The sequence below is a fragment of the Lissotriton vulgaris genome, chromosome 7 (genome assembly GCF_964263255.1).
Source record: "Lissotriton vulgaris chromosome 7, aLisVul1.2, whole genome shotgun sequence".
In the NCBI taxonomy this organism is placed as follows: domain Eukaryota; kingdom Metazoa; phylum Chordata; class Amphibia; order Caudata; family Salamandridae; genus Lissotriton; species Lissotriton vulgaris.
The window spans coordinates 1,693,400,137-1,693,419,365 of NC_141695.1; the positions used below are offsets into that span (position 1 = coordinate 1,693,400,137).

The 19,229-nt window shown below is 44.5% G+C and overlaps 1 protein-coding gene across 1 annotated transcript in view; it reads right to left on the reverse strand.

Moving 5' to 3' along the window:
* Positions 1–332: 332 nt before the first annotated feature.
* Positions 333–19,229, reverse strand: part of LOC147706333 (DEP domain-containing mTOR-interacting protein-like) — a 151,730-nt gene continuing 132,833 nt past the window's right edge. The window contains exons 8-11 of the mRNA XM_086932818.1: positions 16,081–16,151; positions 15,609–15,713; positions 1,675–3,393; positions 333–1,405 (exon numbers count right to left, since the gene is read on the reverse strand). Coding sequence (XP_086788944.1) covers positions 3,268–3,393; positions 15,609–15,713; positions 16,081–16,151 — 302 coding nt within the window. The 3' untranslated portion in view covers positions 333–1,405; positions 1,675–3,267. The remainder of the gene's footprint in view (positions 1,406–1,674; positions 3,394–15,608; positions 15,714–16,080; positions 16,152–19,229) is intronic.

The window sequence follows — 19,229 nt, forward strand, 5'->3', positions numbered from 1 at the left end:
CGTCAACTCCTGGGTTGTGTTTCTCATATCTACATTTCATTAATAATCCAATTGCTCAATATGAACCAGCTGGGGGTAGGTTTTTGTCGTGCTGATATTACCTTAAACATGGAGATCTCATAGCAGCAGCGGAGGGTGTCTGTTGTGTACTTCGTTCCCAGAATAATCCTTTATTCTGGGATTATAAAGTTCCTTCTGGAGGCCCACTTCTCTATTCCTCCGTCTACTTCACATTTTCAATAAGACATCTTTTAATACTCCTATAGTTAGCGACTGATGCCATGACCAAGATTTAGTACTCAGAGTCAACACAAAAATGTAAATTAAAAAACTTCAATATAATAAAATGTTTTATTTATAGTTATCTGTATTTACAAATACGCTTATTTCATGGCTTAAGATCATATATTCAGTACGTAAAGTTCATCGCTCGTTGAACCGAAAAGATAGTGGTTCACACGGTCCAAGGAGATATTTATTGCACAAGAGTAAAATAAGTAATAGGCACAATGGGTGTGATTAGACAACTTGAAAAAGCAGCATGGGTGGTATGATCATGAAAACTTTAAATTGTGTCATATAGATTTGTTAGAAAAATACACTTTTGCCAAATCCTTAAATGTAACCAGAGTCATGGGCCTGCCTGTGAGGTTTTTCTGAATCTACACAAATCCCCAGTCCTACTTACACCTTGATAACCACAGCTTAAGGTGTCATCCCTTTGTCATCCCATTCTTGTTGTGATGAAATCATTCCTTCTGCAGTTATTTAAATGGGTAAGAAGAGAACAATCTTGACTAGATCCAAAAGCATCCAGAAATCCATATTATTATGTCTAATTGTAATACTCAATATCTATTGTCATTTGGATAATCAAACATCAATTTAAACATTACTATATTCTTCATCACATGGTAAATCAGTAGGGCATTTTTATCAATAGGAACTCTGAATGTCTATTAGGATCAGTACGGGATTTGGAATCACCAATGAGTCTTTTGAACACACATTGAATAACACTTTGCAATGCAAGTGAACACACAATTCAAATGTGCATAAGTAATTTGACCTCCAAATCTTACAAATTATAGCATCCAAATGTTGGCAATCCAAATCCAAATAGTTTCTAATGTTTGGACAACCCTTCTAATTTCTGCAGCCTTGGGCAAATGGTCCCCTACCTTCAGATTTACAGAGAATTTCACCTGCTCATGTTCATCACAAAAGGTATGCACCCTTATTGTATCTCTGAGACATCAAGGGGACAGTCCAGAATGCAGACTTCATGTCTTGCGTATCAGCAAACTTGCCTTTTAACCTGATTCCAGGCTGGATACCAATCAACTCAATATATTGTTCTATAAATTAAAAGACAAACAATTTTCTAACTCCCTTTATTTGTGCTCTGAACAGGGCCGGACTGGGAACCAAAACTGGCCCTGGCAAAGTGCTCGGTGCCCCCCCCCCCCCAATTCCCCCCTCCTGAGGTTGGGGTGCCGTTGAGCTCTTTGCCAGGGCTGGTTTCGTCCGATGATGTTACAATGAAGATTTTGCAGTTATGCTGCAAAAACGTCCCTGTAACAAAATCAGCCCCCAGGGGCCCAAAACATGCCTCCACCCGTGCGACGCACCGGGGGATTGCCCGGTGCCCGCTACGGCCAGTCCGGGCCAGGCTCTGAAATTACTGCTGTAAGATCATAGATCAGCTATCTGTCCATTCTGGTCTTATTAGCACTTAAACCAAATCAGCCTCGCCCCTTATATTTTCTTTGACTTTTCCCACAAAAGCTAACTTAAGACTAGGGCTGGGTGTAGTTTGCAAAGTAGCGCTTCGCGAAGCTATGCGAAGTGCACTTTGCACTATGCGAGCTACGCGTAGCCCTACGCGAACTGCGTAGTACCATGTTCGCACTGTGCAAGATGCCGTTTTCAATGATTGCACAGTGAGAACAAGCATCCGGCACTGTGCAATCATTGAAAACGGCATCTCACACAGTGCGAGCTGTAGTTTTCTGCCGCTCGAGGAGATTTTTACTCGAGCAGCAGCTTTCTCAACGCGGACTGGTAGTTTCTCATCGCGAGCGGTCGCGAGCATACGCGACCACTCGCAATGAGAAACCAGACCTCCCTCCGTTGAGAATCTTGCAGAAAGGTTTATTTTCCACTCTCGCGATCGGCAACTTGATGTTGCTGATCCCCAACGAGGAAAAAGTCTCGCTAGGATGTGATTTTGCTTGCTCGTGGTCGCCAACTTGACACTGAGGACCACGAGCAAGCAAAAAATGACCGCTGCACTACGCTACGTGTGTTCGCGCTGAGTTACATGCGCTCGCGTAGTGTGAAGTTGCGCAAACTACGCAGCGTAGCGTAGTGCTTTGCCCAGATCTACTTAAGACTGGAGCTTCCCAACAATAAATGTACTTGTTTCTCTTGACTAGCTCCCTACCTAACTTGTGCGTACCTATCCTTCTATCTTTCCCATCTGTTTTAATTTTTAGGAGTTTGTTAAAGTCATTCCTTGATTACACCAATCCTGTAGTGCATCGTGTTTAGCTAAAGCATGCACTCATTATGTTTTCTAGATCATTTGTTTTTGTGATGTAAGGTTATAAACTGGGGAATGTCTCGCAAAAATAAAAAATAACATTCTTCTCCTTTTTCTCATCCTTTGCTGTTTTTCTCAAATGTTGCCCAGGAGAACTTTACTTTTAGCATTGAACATATGACACTGTTTGAAGGAGAGCTGAAATGTTGGGGGTGGAAAGATCAGGGGGCTTTATCTTGGGAAGATAACACCTGAAAGAAAGGGAAAATGCCACAAGAAAATATGCAGTAAAAACTCACAATGCAATCCTACTGCTAGTCCGGGCACAGCTATTTAGGCCAATGTATACTTTGCAAACAAATACGAGGAAAATAAACCTCTATTTAAAAGCACACAAACAAACACAAGCTGAAGGCTGAGGGTGCAGTTTTCTTCCATGTTTCCACGGTGATGAGGCTGCAGCACTAGCTCTCACGCAAGCTAGGTGGCGCTGCTCTGGCATTGCACTGTACAGAGAGTGACTTATGAGAACTGAGATCATGTCCGCAAATAGCACTTTAAGGCACTATTCACTCCTACTTTGTGCGGATGTATATCGACAGCATGAGGATTATGTTCATGGTCCCTAGATGTTCATCGGTAGGCCCCTGCGGAGGTACCCAATACCTACATGGCAGGTGGCCATGCCCAGGTGTGTCCAGGCATGATGGCTCCTCTGCAACTCACTGCACAGCCTCCATCACCTCAAGCACCAGGGTCCGGGGCCCCGTCATGATCAGGCTGCTGATGCGCTGGTAGTCTAAGTGCAGCACGCACACGCCATTAACAGATAGCACGAACTGGCAGACCTGCGAGACAGGAAGGGCAAAGAAGCACAGAGGAGAATTCACAATGCTGTGGGATATGGAAAAGTATGTAAAGCCCTTCCTGTAGAACAATTCACCTCTAGACACTTTAGAAATCAGTGCCCATCATACCTGCTCTGGCCAATAAGAGAGGACGTCAGACCTTATGACCAGATGAAACAGGGCCACTGTGTTGGTCGAAATTATACTTACTAGATGCAAATAGTTTCTCTTCTGTGTAACAAATGACTTTTTTTGACGTTGACAAGTTAAAATGGACGATTCAGAAAAGGGGGTGGTGATGAACAGAGTGTCTGAATTAAGCAGACCACTCTTACCCAGTCCAAAGATCAGGGCTTGATCCATCACCATTATTTATCTCACTGCACCATCCCAGCTCAGAACCTGGCTATATGCAAATCAGGCTGTCCCTGGCCCAGTGCATCATGGGAACAGGGCAGACTAAACTACCAAGCCAATTCTTCACCAGAAAGGAGAAAAGCTACCGGGGACCGGTTTCTGGCATTTCAGCCATCGTCGGCCCGGCTTGCTTGAATCCTGATGGTGCAGTGAGAAATGGACTCATGTCTGAGTATACCCTGCCACACCTATAGTGGCCCAAAACGATTCAGAAAAGGGGGTGGTGATGAACAGAGTGTCTGAATTAAGCAGACCACTCTTACCCAGTCCAAAGATCAGGGCTTGATCCATCACCGTTATTTATCTCACTGCACCATCCCAGCTCAGAACCTGGCTATATGCAAATCAGTCTGTCCCTGGCCCAGTGCATCATGGGAACAGGGCAGACTAAACTACCAAGCCAATTCTTCACCAGAAAGGAGAAAAGCTACCGGGGACCGGTTTCTGGCATTTCAGCCATCGTCGGCCCGGCTTGCTTGAATCCTGATGGTGCAGTGAGAAAGGGACTCATGTCTGAGTATACCCTGCCACACCTATAGTGGCCCAAAACGATTCAGAAAAGGGGGTGGTGATGAACAGAGTGTCTGAATTAAGCAGACCACTCTTACCCAGTCCAAAGATCAGGGCTTGATCCATCACCGTTATTTATCTCACTGCACCATCCCAGCTCAGAACCTGGCTATATGCAAATCAGTCTGTCCCTGGCCCAGTGCATCATCAGAGTGGTCTGCTTAATTCAGACACTCTGTTCATCACCACCCCCTTTTCTGAATCAAGTTAAAATGGACAGCAGGAAGAGCTTGGATCATTCTTTTGTTTAAAAAAAATACAAACTAAAACAAACACCATTTACAAGTTTCATGAAACAAATGGGATCTCAGTAGTGGTATATGAAGTGTACTGGTTCTAAAAGGAGCCATTTGTAACGAGTCAACTGGAATTTAACCTAGAGAGGGCTCCAACCACCAAAATCGCTACATGTATACATTTTTTAAGTGCACTGCTGATAATCAAGAGTAAAGTATGGAGGGTGAGGTGAGAAATTGAGGAAACATACTCAATTTCTGTTCTCTGTAGTTTCGCTATGAAATTCCAGACTACCGCAAATGCAGGGACTCAGATAAGGGGTTTTGGTGTTAGGCAGGAATGCGCCGTATTTGTCCAATGCAGTGTATTCCTTCTCCTTGTCCCTGTGCTGGCGCAGCTTATCGCGAACGCAGGCACCCTTGCACCATAGTGCAAGGGTGCCTTTGTTGTTGGCAGGATTGTTTTTGTGCAGGAAGGGGCACCTTCCTGCAGAAAAAGAATCCTGGGAGGCTTTTTCCTCTTTCCATGTGTGCTGCAGAAAGCAGTACACTTGGAAAGAGAAAAAATACAAGGAGAAATAAGGTTCTTTTTCCTCATTGCGTTTTCTCTGGGAGGCATAAGGTTTTGCTGCGTCCCCAGGTTTAGGTGGTCTTGTAAATCTGGCGAAGCATCAAAATCCATGGGAGTTGCATGGAAACACTGCAACGCCCACGGAACACCTCCATAGCACAGAGTAAGGAAAAGCAGCAATTGGCGCTGCCTTGACTTTCTCCATATCTATGTGGCTATTCAAAGCCACGCAAAGTAGCTCTGAGTGGCCTCATAGATTTATTTATTTATTTATTTTTTAAGGTTTTGTATAGCGCAAACAAGACCCTTGCGGGTATCAGAGCGCTTTACAAGGCAAATGTAGGTGATGGACATAAACAGAGAAATAATATAAGGTGTACTAATACAGAAGTGGAAACTACTTCAAGGCAATTACAGAATAACAGATGTATACGCGACTGTTAAAAAGAAAAAAATTCGAGTGAGGGTTAGGTGATAAACGTACACATAAGAATACTATAATTTACAGACTACCAAATATATACCTGTCTCTGTGAAGAGTTCAAGTGTATTTTGTCATGAGAATCGCTTTCACTACTTTTTTTAAAAAGGCAGCGGATGGGTTCTGTCTCGTTTCTACAGGCAAGGCATTCCAAATCCTGGGAGCCATTCCTGAGAAGGTACAGTTGTAAGTTTTCTTCTTAGTAAATCGTTGAGGTTTCAGTAGAAGATTGGAGCAGCTCCTAGTTGTTCTGTTACCACTCAATAGTTCCAATTTCTCCGCTAGGTATCTCGGGGTATTGTGATGCAAAGCCTTGTGTGTCATAGAGGCGATTTTCAGATGGATTCTGGCCTCAAAAGGTAGCCAGTTGAGGGCACGAAGGTCCGGGGAGATGTGACAGCTCCCTTTTGAACCTGTGATGAGTCTGGCAGCTGCATCTGGGAAGGCCGCAGAGAGCGACACTCCCATAATCCACTTTGGGTGTTACTAGAGCTTGAACTGCCTGTTTGAAGTCATTTGCAGGTATGAAGGGTTTCATTCGTCTCAGGTTGTTCAACTAAAAATGTGCTCCTTTAGTTGCAGCGCTGATGTGGTCCTGCATATTTAGCTTACTGTCCAAAGTAATTCCTAGCGATTTTGCAGAGTTAATAATAAGAGGTTGACTGTTGAGTGTGTTAGATGCTTGATCCACTCTCGTATGATGGTAGTTGGGTTGGGGGGAGTGATTAAGAGGAATTCGGTTTTGAGGGTGTCGAGTTTTAAGTGTTTTTTAGCCAGCCAGGTCTGCGTTTTTTGTAGCGTTGAGTTGAGGGGTTTGATGTCCTCAAGAGAGTGGATCGTAATGTAGAGTAGAGTGTCGTCAGCGTACATGTGGTAGTGGACGTTTGATGAGTTAAGAATCTCTGTGAGTGGTTCCATAAACAGATTGAAGAGTGTCGGGGAGAGGGAAGATCCCTGGGGTACTCCTAAAGAGACTGGGGTGGACTTGGATAGAGATTGATTGATCTTGAATCTTTGAGTTCTATTTTGAAGGAAGGAAGTGAACCAGTTTAGAATTGTTCCCGATAGTCCCATTCTGTGTTTCAAGGGGTCTAGTAAATTGGTGTGTTTGACTGTGTCAAAGGCTGAGGATAGGTCAAGCAGGATTAGTAAACAGGCTTCGTTTTGGTCTAATAATTTTAATGCGTCATCTATTATGTGGGTCATGACTGATTCCGTTCTGTGACCTGTTCGAAAACCAGACTGGAATTAGTCGAGCAGGTTGAAGTGATCTATATGGTTGCTAAGCTGCGTGTGTACACATTTTTCTAGTAGTTTGGCCAGGGTAGGGAAATTGGATATTGGTCGATAGTTATTCAGGTCTGATGGGTCTGCTGATGGTTTCTTTAGAATAGGGGATACTTGACCAGTCTTGAGGATGTCTGGGATGGTTCCTTGCAGCAGGGAGGTGTTTATAATCCTAGTCCATAGAGGCACTAAACTTGGAATGAAGACTTTTAGTTATGATTTAGTCGTTTGGGTAGCCGGAGTGTCACAAAATGTGATGCTCTGGAGGTGCAAGGGACTCATATATATGCAACCTAGTGATTTGTGGTAAAAAAAAGTGAGGGCAGAAATTTGTACAATCAAAGAGGCCCACAGATAATTATGGAGCTAACGTTGCTGAGGGATGTCGCTAACATTCCAAGGAGTGTTTATTCCTTAGGACTCGAGATGAGTAGATGTCATCAAAATGCAACTGTCATCACTCATCCAACAGGCCTTTGAGGGTACAGAACTAGACTGTGTTAGTAACCAGAGGAAAGACGAGAGGCAGGTAGCTGATCGAGCATAGCTTGTTTAACAGGTTTAAAAGCTCAACGTGGTGGGAGTCACTGTAAAGAGCTAGAATAGTACTTTTAGCACATTTAAATAATGGTAAGTTATCAGTTTTTAATGCCTTATTAGTGAAAATCATTCTGAAGAGGAGGACGCTTGGTAGCATGTTTTCTAACATAAGATAAACGATTGCATATGAAAATGAGCGTCAAAATATAGATGGGTTTAATGGAAGATACTTTTTTCCAGATCGTATTTTCTTTTTAGCCACCAGGTGGCAGAGTTGCCTTCCGTTTAGGGCGCGGGTTGCTCTTACTGTTTGACAATAGCCATTAAGGTCCTAGAAATATAGGAATTCTGGGTACCATACTCTCAATATACCCAGCTGTTCCTTAGGTTATAAATGGCAGTGTCACTTTTGTGCCAACTACGAGCCCAATATGAGGGCATAAGGGCCGTGCTGTGTAACCTGCATTGTACAGAGCAGGTTGTTTCTGTAAAATGATACAACAAATAAGAGAGCTACATAGGTAGCAATGTGTGGCACGCCTGACAATTGTGGCTCTTTTCTCCCCACCACCTTTGGTGCTCCCAGTTTCAAAACCTACAATTGTAATACTGAAACTCGAAGGTCCAGCATACCAGATTTAGGAGCACTTTGCACCAGTTCAAAGTAACAGAGGGGCATATTATCAAGGGGGTTTATCTCCGCTTTTTTGGCTTTAAAAGCCAAGAAAGCGGAGATAAAACTATCTCCGTATTACCTAGCTGTCGCTAACACCAGTTAGCGACAGCTAGTAGGAGATAGCGACCATCTTGGGCCCCGCTTTGCATGTCAGTAAAATTTATCACTAATGACATGCAAAGTGGGCGTGCCAAGATGTTAGCGACAGGAAACAGTCGCTAACATCGCTATCTCCTATTACCAACTTTTGGAGATAAGCGCGAATATCTCCAAAAGCTAACACCTTCCCCTGAGCAGTTCTTAGCCATGTTATCCAATGAGAGGTGGATAACATGGCTAAGAGCATTAGCTCGGAAATGAATGAATATCGCTGACTTTTCAGCGATATTCATGCATTTAGGTCGATTTTTATCGCTTAGGAAATAAACCTTGATAATAGCAAGGTTCCTAAGCGATCAAAATCGCCGCAGCACGGCGATAAAAATATTGCCGCTAAGCCAACATAGCGATAATTATCGCTAGTTGTTGGTAATATGCCCCCGAGTGCTGTTAAGCGGAGCAAATTCTTGAAAAACTATTTACCATCCAGCCAAGTCGCGAGTTGCGCTGGGAAGTAACTCACTGTAGCACGTTGAGCAGCTTTACATCAAAGGGTTGACCTATGAGTGGTACACAGGCATGCCTATGCAACCATTCATGGCTTTTGTGGCAAAACCCTATATGTGAAAAATGTTAGACAGGGCTTTGCACCCAAAAAAAATGCCTCTTCGAGTTTCATTCAGGGGCTGCCGGCAAAGGTAAGAGCGGTGAGGCGGGGCGGGGTGAGGGAGGGGGGAGTCGACAGATGACAGGATAAGTGAAATTAAATAGAAAAATAATAAGACCACTTACCTTGGCTCACCAAATCGCCGAGTCAACGATGAGAGCAAAGTAATTTGATCTATCCCGTTGTCTGTCGACTTCGCCCCCACACCGCTTCCGCCCCATCACTCACCACTCTTACCTGTGCCGGCCGCCACTAGTTTTATTTTCTCTGAACTTTACCAACTTTGCATGTATTCTGCTGTACCGTACAGTACACATAAAAATTTGGAAAGCTTTACAGTATGTCTAAGCACAGCATTGTATACTAGAAGGGCATCTTTCCAGTACAAATCCTAAGCCAGACATCACACACATTCCTTGCACCGCAGAGCAAGAGTTTGTGCATGAAGCAAGGCAAACTAAACAGCATCAGAGCAGAGCAAAGGAGCAACAACGCCATGCCTTAGTAAATTTGGTTCTGTCCTGCTCTCTCAAGCAACACAGTGCAGCAAATTTGATTGGCGAGCTGAGTTGCGTTACTTATTAAATTTGCCCATGTGATGTTGCTTAAAAAGGCTCGCTATTGTGACACACATGACACGGGACCCTTTGAAAGTGCAAAGGGGCAATTTATTCATAATTTTTGTAAATTACATTCCAAATAATTATAAAAATATTTTTTAACCCCTTGACCGCCGCGGAATTTGCTGCTGGGGATATAATGGCGTTCCGACGCATGCAAGAGGTTAAATGGGATAATTTATTTTGGGTCTTACATTCAATGTTTTTTTATTACAAGCTGTAGGGTTTATTTGAGGATATTGTGGTTAATGGTTTATGTTTATTGTAATTATGTCATTTGTTGCTTTTAAGTTAGAAATTAGGTACTTTTTTAGGGGTTTATATTTTTGAATAGTGTTTCGTTTATACATTATATAATAAATATATTTAAAATATTTACAGCTATTTACAGCGGCGGTCCCTCCATGCCAATTAGGATGTGACCGCCACCCTGGCGGTCACATCCCGTATCTTTAACCTTGCGGCGGGTGTTGCTTGAAGCAGCACCCGCCGCAAGGTTAAAAATGCACGTATTGCATTTACATGCACAAAGCGGCAGGCACCGCGCGGTGCCTGCCGCTTTGTGCATGTAAATGCAGGAGGGTACCATAGGTACCCCCATGTGCACCCCCACCCCCTGACACCCTGGGGGCCCGCAATGGCCCCCAAACAAAAAAAAAACACATGCTTTTTCACGGCGGAAAAGCCGCTGTGGAAAAGCATGTTTCCTGCCCCGTCCTAATATGGCTGGCGGTGTCTGATAGACACTGCCACCATATTAGAGCTTTTCCGCCACGGGCGGAAGGCGACCTGAGCGGAAAAGCGGCGGCCGGTTTTCCCGTCCGCCGATGACCCCCCCCCACCAGCAATCCTAATCTGGCACTGCTGCAGTGATTCCGCATCCTCCGGGCCGGCGGTGGCTTCCGCCGGCCCGGAGGATGCGGAATCACCGCAATCCTAATCGGCCCCTTAGTTGGGGTTTGTTTGAGAATTGTTATAATGATATGTTAAACATCTTATTTTTATATTGTTCTTGTTTCTGATTATACCTAGATTATAAAACTGTGTTACATTTATTTGGCGGTTTTAAACGTTACTTTTTACAAAGTGTAAATATTTACATAATGAATGCTATAAACAAATGTTTTGCTTTGGTTTGTGGGTCATTTTTTCACTAGACTATGTATAAAGGGTGTTTATTTTAAAATAAAAGTAGATAATATTAACCAACATATTTTAAAAATGTGATTTATTATTAATTAGTTTTAATTCAACACCACTACCCACCCTTTTCTCAAATTAAGAACAATTAATACATTTATATAATACAGTTATGAGTGTAAAGTTAGTAATAGGAAGGCCATAGCCAAGATGGCGGCCGCACAATACGTCTATTAATGAGCTCCATCCAGGCCCGCATATCATCCTGAATGATGCATCCAAATACACTCAGTCCTGAATGCACCCCAGGTCCATGCCTGCTCCTTGGCCACTTGGTCCTGTGTAGGGTGCTTCCTGACGCCTCTGCTTCTTCTAATTCGAGCTCGGGGCACCAGCCATTCTCCAACCCGTTTGTTGTGTACGGAGTTGGTCACTAGTCCCTTACCATGGAGCTGTTTCCTCGGAAGTGGGATGCACACAAGGTGGTAATGAGGGGCCACTGAATGTCTATTGCGTAGGGGGGTCTGCCAAGTCCTGACTAAGGAGCTGGAAACCCTCAAACGTGATCGGCGTCACCTTGAGATAGCATTTCCATGGAAGTTGGGCAGCTCTGGCCATTGCGACAACAACAAAGGGAATCGGAGATGTGCTTCGGGTGGCATGAATATAAGAAGAGGCTTGACCTCCTGCATGTTGAGGGGGACCGCTCGGGAAGTATACTGGTGTGGCTAGTGAAGGAGGATCAACTGCACTCACTGATAGGTGTCATTATTTTGGGGGAAGGAATCATGTTCACCTCACAGGCAGCCATTAACAAGGCCTTCTGGGAGTACTTTTGGAACCCAAACAAGGCAGGGGACACACTCCCATACAACCAGGTCTAATGAAGCTACGGTGGTCGGTAGGCTGCCTGATTCACTCTGTGAGGTGCTGATTGTGGTTGTCAACAAGCGGGACCATGACTCCTTAGATGTTCGCTCGTACTGTCCACTCTTTCTCTTAAATCTTGATTGCTAGATACTTGAGAAAGTGCTAGCCAATCGTCTTCTCCCTGGGAGATACATGCTGGTCCATGCAGATCAATCGGTGTATATACCTAGACAAAATACGGTCCTTACTGTTGTCGCTTGCTATGTTTCATACAGGCTGCCCTAACTGGGTCTCATGGGTAGACTGCAGTGTCATTAGTCATAGAGAATGCATTCAACACATTAGGATGGGACTACTTATAGGAGACTCTGGAAAGTATGCGCTTCAGCCCAGGATTCGTACCCTGTATAATTGCCCTATGGCAAGAGTCTGGACAGGCCAGTTGATTTCGTACAATTTTGCAATACATAGGAGTACAAGGCAGGGCTGCCCCATATCTCCTCTGATATTTTCCATAGCCATGGAAACCCTTGCCTTTAACCCCTTCCACGCTCATGACGAGCTGGGCTCGTTATGGCGTAGCCTCCTCGCACGCTGATGACGAGCCCAGCTCGTCACGTAAAGTGCGGTTTTAAAAAACTCAGCACAGGAGCGGAATTGGTGCAGCAGTGATGGTGTTAAACTACACCTTCACATAAAGCAATGGCGGATCCAGGCACAGGGTATGCAACATATAGTCTTGCTATATGCGGATGATGTCCTTGTCTTTTTGCGAGAAAGGGCAGGCTCCCTTCCGGGCCTGATGTCATTACGGGAGGACTTCAGGGCTATATCGGGCCTCAGGGTAAACTGGGCAAAGTTGTGCTTGTTCCCTTTATCCACGATCCCAGTACCAGACATTGGTACCCCACCGTGCTTCAGCCTTCAATGGTGCAACAATACATTTAAATACCTAGGGATCTACGTAGATAATTCAGATAAGGACCTCAAGGCGGACAATGTCAATAAGGCATTTGGCTCGAGCTGCAAATCCATCCCCTTTTGGCTGTCCTTGCCTCTATTCCCATTGTGTCGTGTAGCAATCTCTAAAATGCTTATTTTACCCCACCTCCTATACAATTTTGCTGCATTTTTGATCTCCCTCCCCAAGGGATTTTTTAGGGAACTCCACAGCCTCTTGCTGGAGTTGATATGGGGCACGGGCAGAAGTCGAGTGGCGTTATCTGTGCTCCAGTGTACATTTCTGGGGGGGGAACTTGCTCCTCCCAATTATGAACTGTACTACAAAGCTGTGCATTTACAGTGGCCGCTGCTCTAGCTGGGCACGGCCACTTGTCCTGAGAGAGTGAACATTCTCATAGTCCTAGAGGGGACCTGCATTGATACATGGCTGTCTGACTTGGGAATTCACCCACAGAGGGAAATGCACCAGATGCTGGTGGCCTGTTCCTGCTGGCGAAGAAATGTACATGGTGGGAGGCTCCTTCGGCCATACTCCCCACAACTACTAGTGTGGCATTTGCAAGGCCGCCAAGAGGTGGCCAGAAGATTCGACACGGCACCGTAGTGGGAGGCGGACATTGACTACCTGGGGGTCCTTTCCAGACATCATAGACATGTATGGTTTCAGGGCGGGCACATTCTCTGACACACCACGCCATTCAACACGCAATCAATACTACACCTTAATCACTGACAGTGCACATGCTCTTATCTGGGGGCTGCACACTGCGTGCAATCTCGATCCTGTGCACAACACTGTCCGCTGTCACATTTGAGATATCTGTGGAGGCTTGCACTAGATGGGATCCTGATTCCCCACAACCACTTATGGAGAAAAGCTGGTCCTGGGGGCGCCAACATGTGAGGAAGGTCTACTGCATTCCTTGTTTTTGTGTCACACAGTTCAATTAGTTGCATCACGCATACCTGACACCATAACACATCAAACACATATTTCCTGCAACATCTCCTGCGTACCCTTGATGCCGGGCACTCAAGGCTGGATTCTTTCATATGGTTTGGGAGTGACCTGTGGTCCTGAGAGCATGGGTGGAGAACACATGTATCACCACTAAGCTCACTTAGCATGCCCTTATATATCACCTGAGTCATGCCTACTTGGACTTTGCCCTAAAGCTAAGGAGGACAAACACTTTCACAGCTTTTTCAACCTCGCCTTTGTCCTATTTAAGCGACAGATTGGGATGTTGTGCAATGTGCCCTCGGCCCCTGGTACTCAACGCTGGCTGACACTTTGCTGAAGTGGTCGTGTGCGGAGTAAGATGCTCTTAAATTGTTGTGAACCAGAGGTGGAGAGTTGGCGGGAGGTGGATGTTGGGAGATCTATATCAGGAACATAGTGGCAAAAAACGACACCCGCCATCCCTGAATGACACCCCGGTTTCTGCAGCATCTCCTCATGTTCTGATGGCTGCCCCACATGATGCTCGTGGATGTGGTACGGCTAAGCCCTTCCAAAACTCACATCCTCGGCAATCATTGGACTCTATGATACCCTACTTCAGGGGTCTCCAAACCGGTCCTGGAGGGCCAGATCCATGCCAGATTTTTAAAATTACTACATGTATCACAATGGGGATATCCCAAAAATCTGGCATGGATCCGGCCCTCCAGGACCGGATTTTGAGACCCCTGCCCTACTTGGTCTTCCCTCTAACTACTGAGGGGGAGTGCCTGCGGAGACCACTGGGTAGGCCATGGACACATTGCCCGGACCTGGGATGCACAATTGCTTCATGCTCATACCGCCTCCAGTTTTCCCCTGTATTAGGCAATTGAAACTAAGAAACCCACATACACGAGTCCCCAATATTTCTGCCTGTACACTTGTAACATACACTGGGTGCATTTACTGGACCTCGACCTACCCAGGGCACTACTACACTCCCCGACGACATAGGATATTCTTTTCCCTTGTAGACTCCATTGCTATAGTTCTTTTTTTTCTGTTCACTTGTGCCTTTATTTGCACCAGTCTTCACTGAATCGCAGAGTCATATTGCTGACCTTTTGCTGCCATTGTCAACTCTAATGTGGTTCATTTTTGACTTGTTATGTATTGAAACAATAAACACACACACACATATAAATATATATATATACACACAAATATATATATATATATATATATATATAGTTACATATAAATATGTACGCTTTCTCAAGAGAGCGTTCCTTCGTTTGCATGGGGGTGTGGCCCATGCAAATGAGGGAAATCCTTTCCCTCTGCATCCGCGCCATATTACAGATGTGGGCACTGAGGCAAATAAACTCTCAGGAGGCGCACTATCAATGTGCCACCTGATAGTAGCCCTCTGGAGGGAAAAAATGGGTTCCCTGGACCCCCCAGACATCCGCATTGCATGTGGGTGCAGCCACTCACCGCACCCGACTGCAAGGGGATCTCTAATCCCCCTTAAAAGTGCAGGCGAGTTGCCACCTGCACTATGAAACACGGAGCGGCTACTTTAAAGCTGCTCCCTATTTCACTTAAGCCCTTTGCTGCGGGGCAAATTCCGCTGCGGTGCGAGGGGGGGGGCGGGGTTGGGCGTGGCGCTCGCGTACTCATGACGGCTTTGGCTGCCATAAATCACGGCGGGTGTGTGCTCATGACGGGCAGGAGCCGTCCAACTCCGCCCACTGATTAATTATCTCGCACAGGCGAGGAATTAATACCGGGTGGGCGGAGCGGCAACGTTTGGACGGCTCCCGGCCGTCATGAGCACACGCCTACTGTGACTCATGACGGCCGGGAGCCGTCATGACCACTCGAGGAGTTAATTGCTGCCCCCAGACCAGCAAGAGTTTGCGGCTGCCCTGGGAGCAGTGCATTCTCTGTAATAGAATGCAATTTCCCTGTTTGCGCACGGCACACCTGTTTAAGGTGCGCCAGGTGCAAACAGGGAAAATGCGCCCTATACATAATAGGGCCCCGGGTGCGCAGGAAAGGTGGCAATGCAAGAGTCCTCTCATGGGACTCAGGACCTTCTCTCGGGTCATCATACAGAATTCCCTTACCTTCAGGCCGGCTGCAGAAGCTGGGCCACCGGGGTCTACAGCCTGGATGTGACAGGGTCTCCCTCCGCGAACCACAAAGCCCCAGCCTACAGCATCTCCTACAATCTGCAAGAGAAATAGCTTAAATATCGCTGAACCTGCAACAACAGCGTCTTTCTTGAGATCTGTCCAAAAAGTGGAACAGTACTGAGTCCAACAACATCAGAGTGCTGGAAACCTATCAACTAGTGGTCAGAATTTAAGTCATTTGAAATTTTGATTATACCTGCAGGGCTCCAAGTATCTTTCAATATCCATTACAGTGCACATCAACTACCAATAATCTGCTTTTTTGTTTAGCCAATCGGAAGTGAGAAAGACCAACAGGAGCTTCCATTGGTTGTTGACAGGGATTGCAGTTTTTATACATTATAATGAGCAGACTACATAACAGGGTTGTTTGTTGAATTTGGTTTGTCATCAATTGACTCACCGTTAGGGTTTTCTTCAGGTAAGGCGCTCCTGGGGATAACAGCTCCTCATTTGTAACTTTCCGCTTTAACACTGTAACAGGAATGACTCAAATCAGGGAACGGACTGAAAGGCGGGTGATGTGCTCTATGCAAAATCTGATTGGTCAAAACTGTGACATCACTCTACTGAATTCATAGCCCACATCTCACACAAGTCCATCCTCACACATGATGGCATAATGCCAAAGCCATGTACAGACCCTAAACCTTGTGTCTGGAAGATTGAAGCCCTTCTGCAGCTTTAAGATTTTATTTTACCAAATGTGTTTTGGGAAATTGAGTTGTGGCACAATATCTGTGACAAAAGATACTGTCCGTCACCCTTGTCCACCATGCACATAGCAAATAATTGCCTGGCACACGGCAATGTCTAGAAAACGTGAGACTTTATCCTTCCATGAGCGAATTTGCTCACAATTAAATGGTATCTTTTGAGGACCGCAAAGTGGGCTCTGTTGGGTGCCTCTTCTGCATGAAAGATCCACCCTGAACTGGATCAAACTATATTTTGGATTCCTTGGAATGTGTGTCTTAGGCATCTTGACTTTTGTAAGGGCATTTTTCACTCACCAGCAGTATTCACCAAGAGTGGAACCATATACACCCCATCTGACCATCAGTCACTCACTCAGGGCATCATTCATGAAGTGAAATGGTTCACTACAAGTCACAACTTCACATGCAGAGAGACAGCCGGCTCCATGAAGCTCTGTTGACACAGCCGGACAGTTTACCACTAAGCACAAGGTGATACACTGTGGGCCCTATTCACAAAGTGCATTTTGTAGTACTTCAAGTAGTAAAAATAGTCCTACCATCATACTACAAAATGTTATCTTCCAACCTACTTGTGGAGGTCTATGCCTCCACCTATCCTAATATTTATGTGTGTAGAGCTCTGTCTAACTCTCTATATGTTTTCACAGTAAATGTGGGCGGGACAGGTGGGAGTGGCAGGAAAATTAGGGATATTTACGAATAAATGGGAGCGTGTTAGGGAGGGTTTAATGAGGACTAGAGAAGGTTTTAGGGTGCAACGTGCTCCCACCCACAAAAGGGTAAGTCCATTGCCATTGCCAAACTGCACTTCCAAAGTTACTACAGACAAAAAAGACCCAAAACAATTGTAATTGTATTCTAGCTTAGAGGTGGATTAAGTCCAGCACCATCCATGGCAAACAACTGGTACTGCAACACCCACTCTCAGAAAACAATGAACACTTAAAATGAAAGCCATAAGAATTGATGTTAAAATAAATTAATTTATTTTAAACTTTAAAAATATAAATACATTTAATTTGATGTAAAATAATTATATATAAATAATACTTAAATATTAATTTACTATTAACAATGTAACTTTAATTTAAAAAAAAAAATTGAATTGTGTATGCAGTTTTAAATAATTGTTACCACACAATAAAAAATATTCATTTTATACTTTAAGAGGGAATTTTTTATATTTAAATGGTAAGAAATATAATTATTATTAAATACATTAAAAAAATACATTTTTTAATTGAAAAAAGTAGTTGATAAATTAAGTTACTTAAAATAACATTAGATTATGCTTACTAATTTTATTTTAAATTTAATAAACTTTTAAACTTTTCCCATAAACTTCACAATAGAGTGATCTTAGTCCGGGTGGTGGAGACCTTCACCTACATGTGAAAAGTTACAAGTAGTAACCTCTAACTTATAAATTAGGTTCCACCCTAAAACTCTTGGGGTGGGGATATCTTCAATCTTGAGTATCATTACACTTGTAAAGTAAAGTAGAAATTTTACTTATTCAAAACTGCAAGAGCAATCTTGCACATGTGGATTATTCACCTATATGTTTACCTTTGTAAATAACCTCTCAGCATTTAAAAGCCCATTACTCTTCTAAGGATCCATGCACAGACGTGTATAACTTATCATAACATTCAACACTTTGTGCAAATAGCTCAAAGACAACATTAAAATGCAGCATGTTTATTAGTGTTGCTAAAACCACCTCCTGTACTGCTGAATGCTGGGTTGCTGTATACTGAGCAGCCTAGTCTTTAGCCACTGCACACTTTCAACTTCCTGAACTTCTAGGGGCACATTTATGAAATAGTGGTGCAGTGCAGCGCAGCACGTCAGCTTGCTGCGCTGCATTGCACCACTGGGAAAGGGCAGGAATGCGCCCTAATTAAGGCACACAGCGCGTCCCTGACTTTCCCCCTGCGCTGGCGCACAATGGGCTGCCTAGTGCCAATACAGGCACCCCTGCTCTATGGTGCAAGGGTACCTGCATTGCATGTAGGATTCTTTTTGTGCAGGAAGGGGCACTTTTCTACACAAGAACAATCATAAGAGGCATGTTCAACTTCCAGTATGTGCTGCATAATGCAGAAAACATAGAAAGAGGAAGTAACGCGGTGAAATAAGGATATTTCTCCTTGTTATGCCTCTCCGCGTGAGGCGTTTCCTTTTGGCACATTCCCAAATTTAAAAGGTCTTGTGAATCTTGGAATGCATCAAAAACCAAGGGATTTCTGTGGGAACACCCATGCAACACCCATGGAATGCCTACCCAGGGCAGAGTAAGGCAACGCAGGGATTTGCGGTGTGTTGCATTACTCCAGATTTTTGGAGCTACTCAAAGCAGCACAAAGTGGCTTTTCATGGCTTCAGAATTCTGACTTAAAGTTGGAATAGCAGTTGCACTACGTTGAGTGGGGCCTGTTGGATGGTGTAAGAGCGACGCAGACCGGGTAAAAAATATGGCCCCTGGTCTCTTTAGTTACTCTTCTTTTTCATCCCTGCTTTTTCACTTTGTAACTTTTTTCCTATATTTCTCTTTATTCTTCTTTCTCCCTTTTCTGCCGCTCTTGCTCAGTGTCAAAATCTCATGATGAAAAAAGTCTCAGTGCTAATGCCCTCCACCTACAACCACCGGTACAACTGTTTGCAGAGTGCAAGGGTCCAAGACTTATGGTTCTCGAAGTGCAGCTTTAGTTATGTTTTCTGTCTCACGCAAGTCCAAAGCTACTTCTCAAGGCCATGCCTCTAGCCTGATGGCCTGTGTAGTTGTCTTTAGTACAGGAGATGCAGGGTAGGGTGAATATTTTACTGT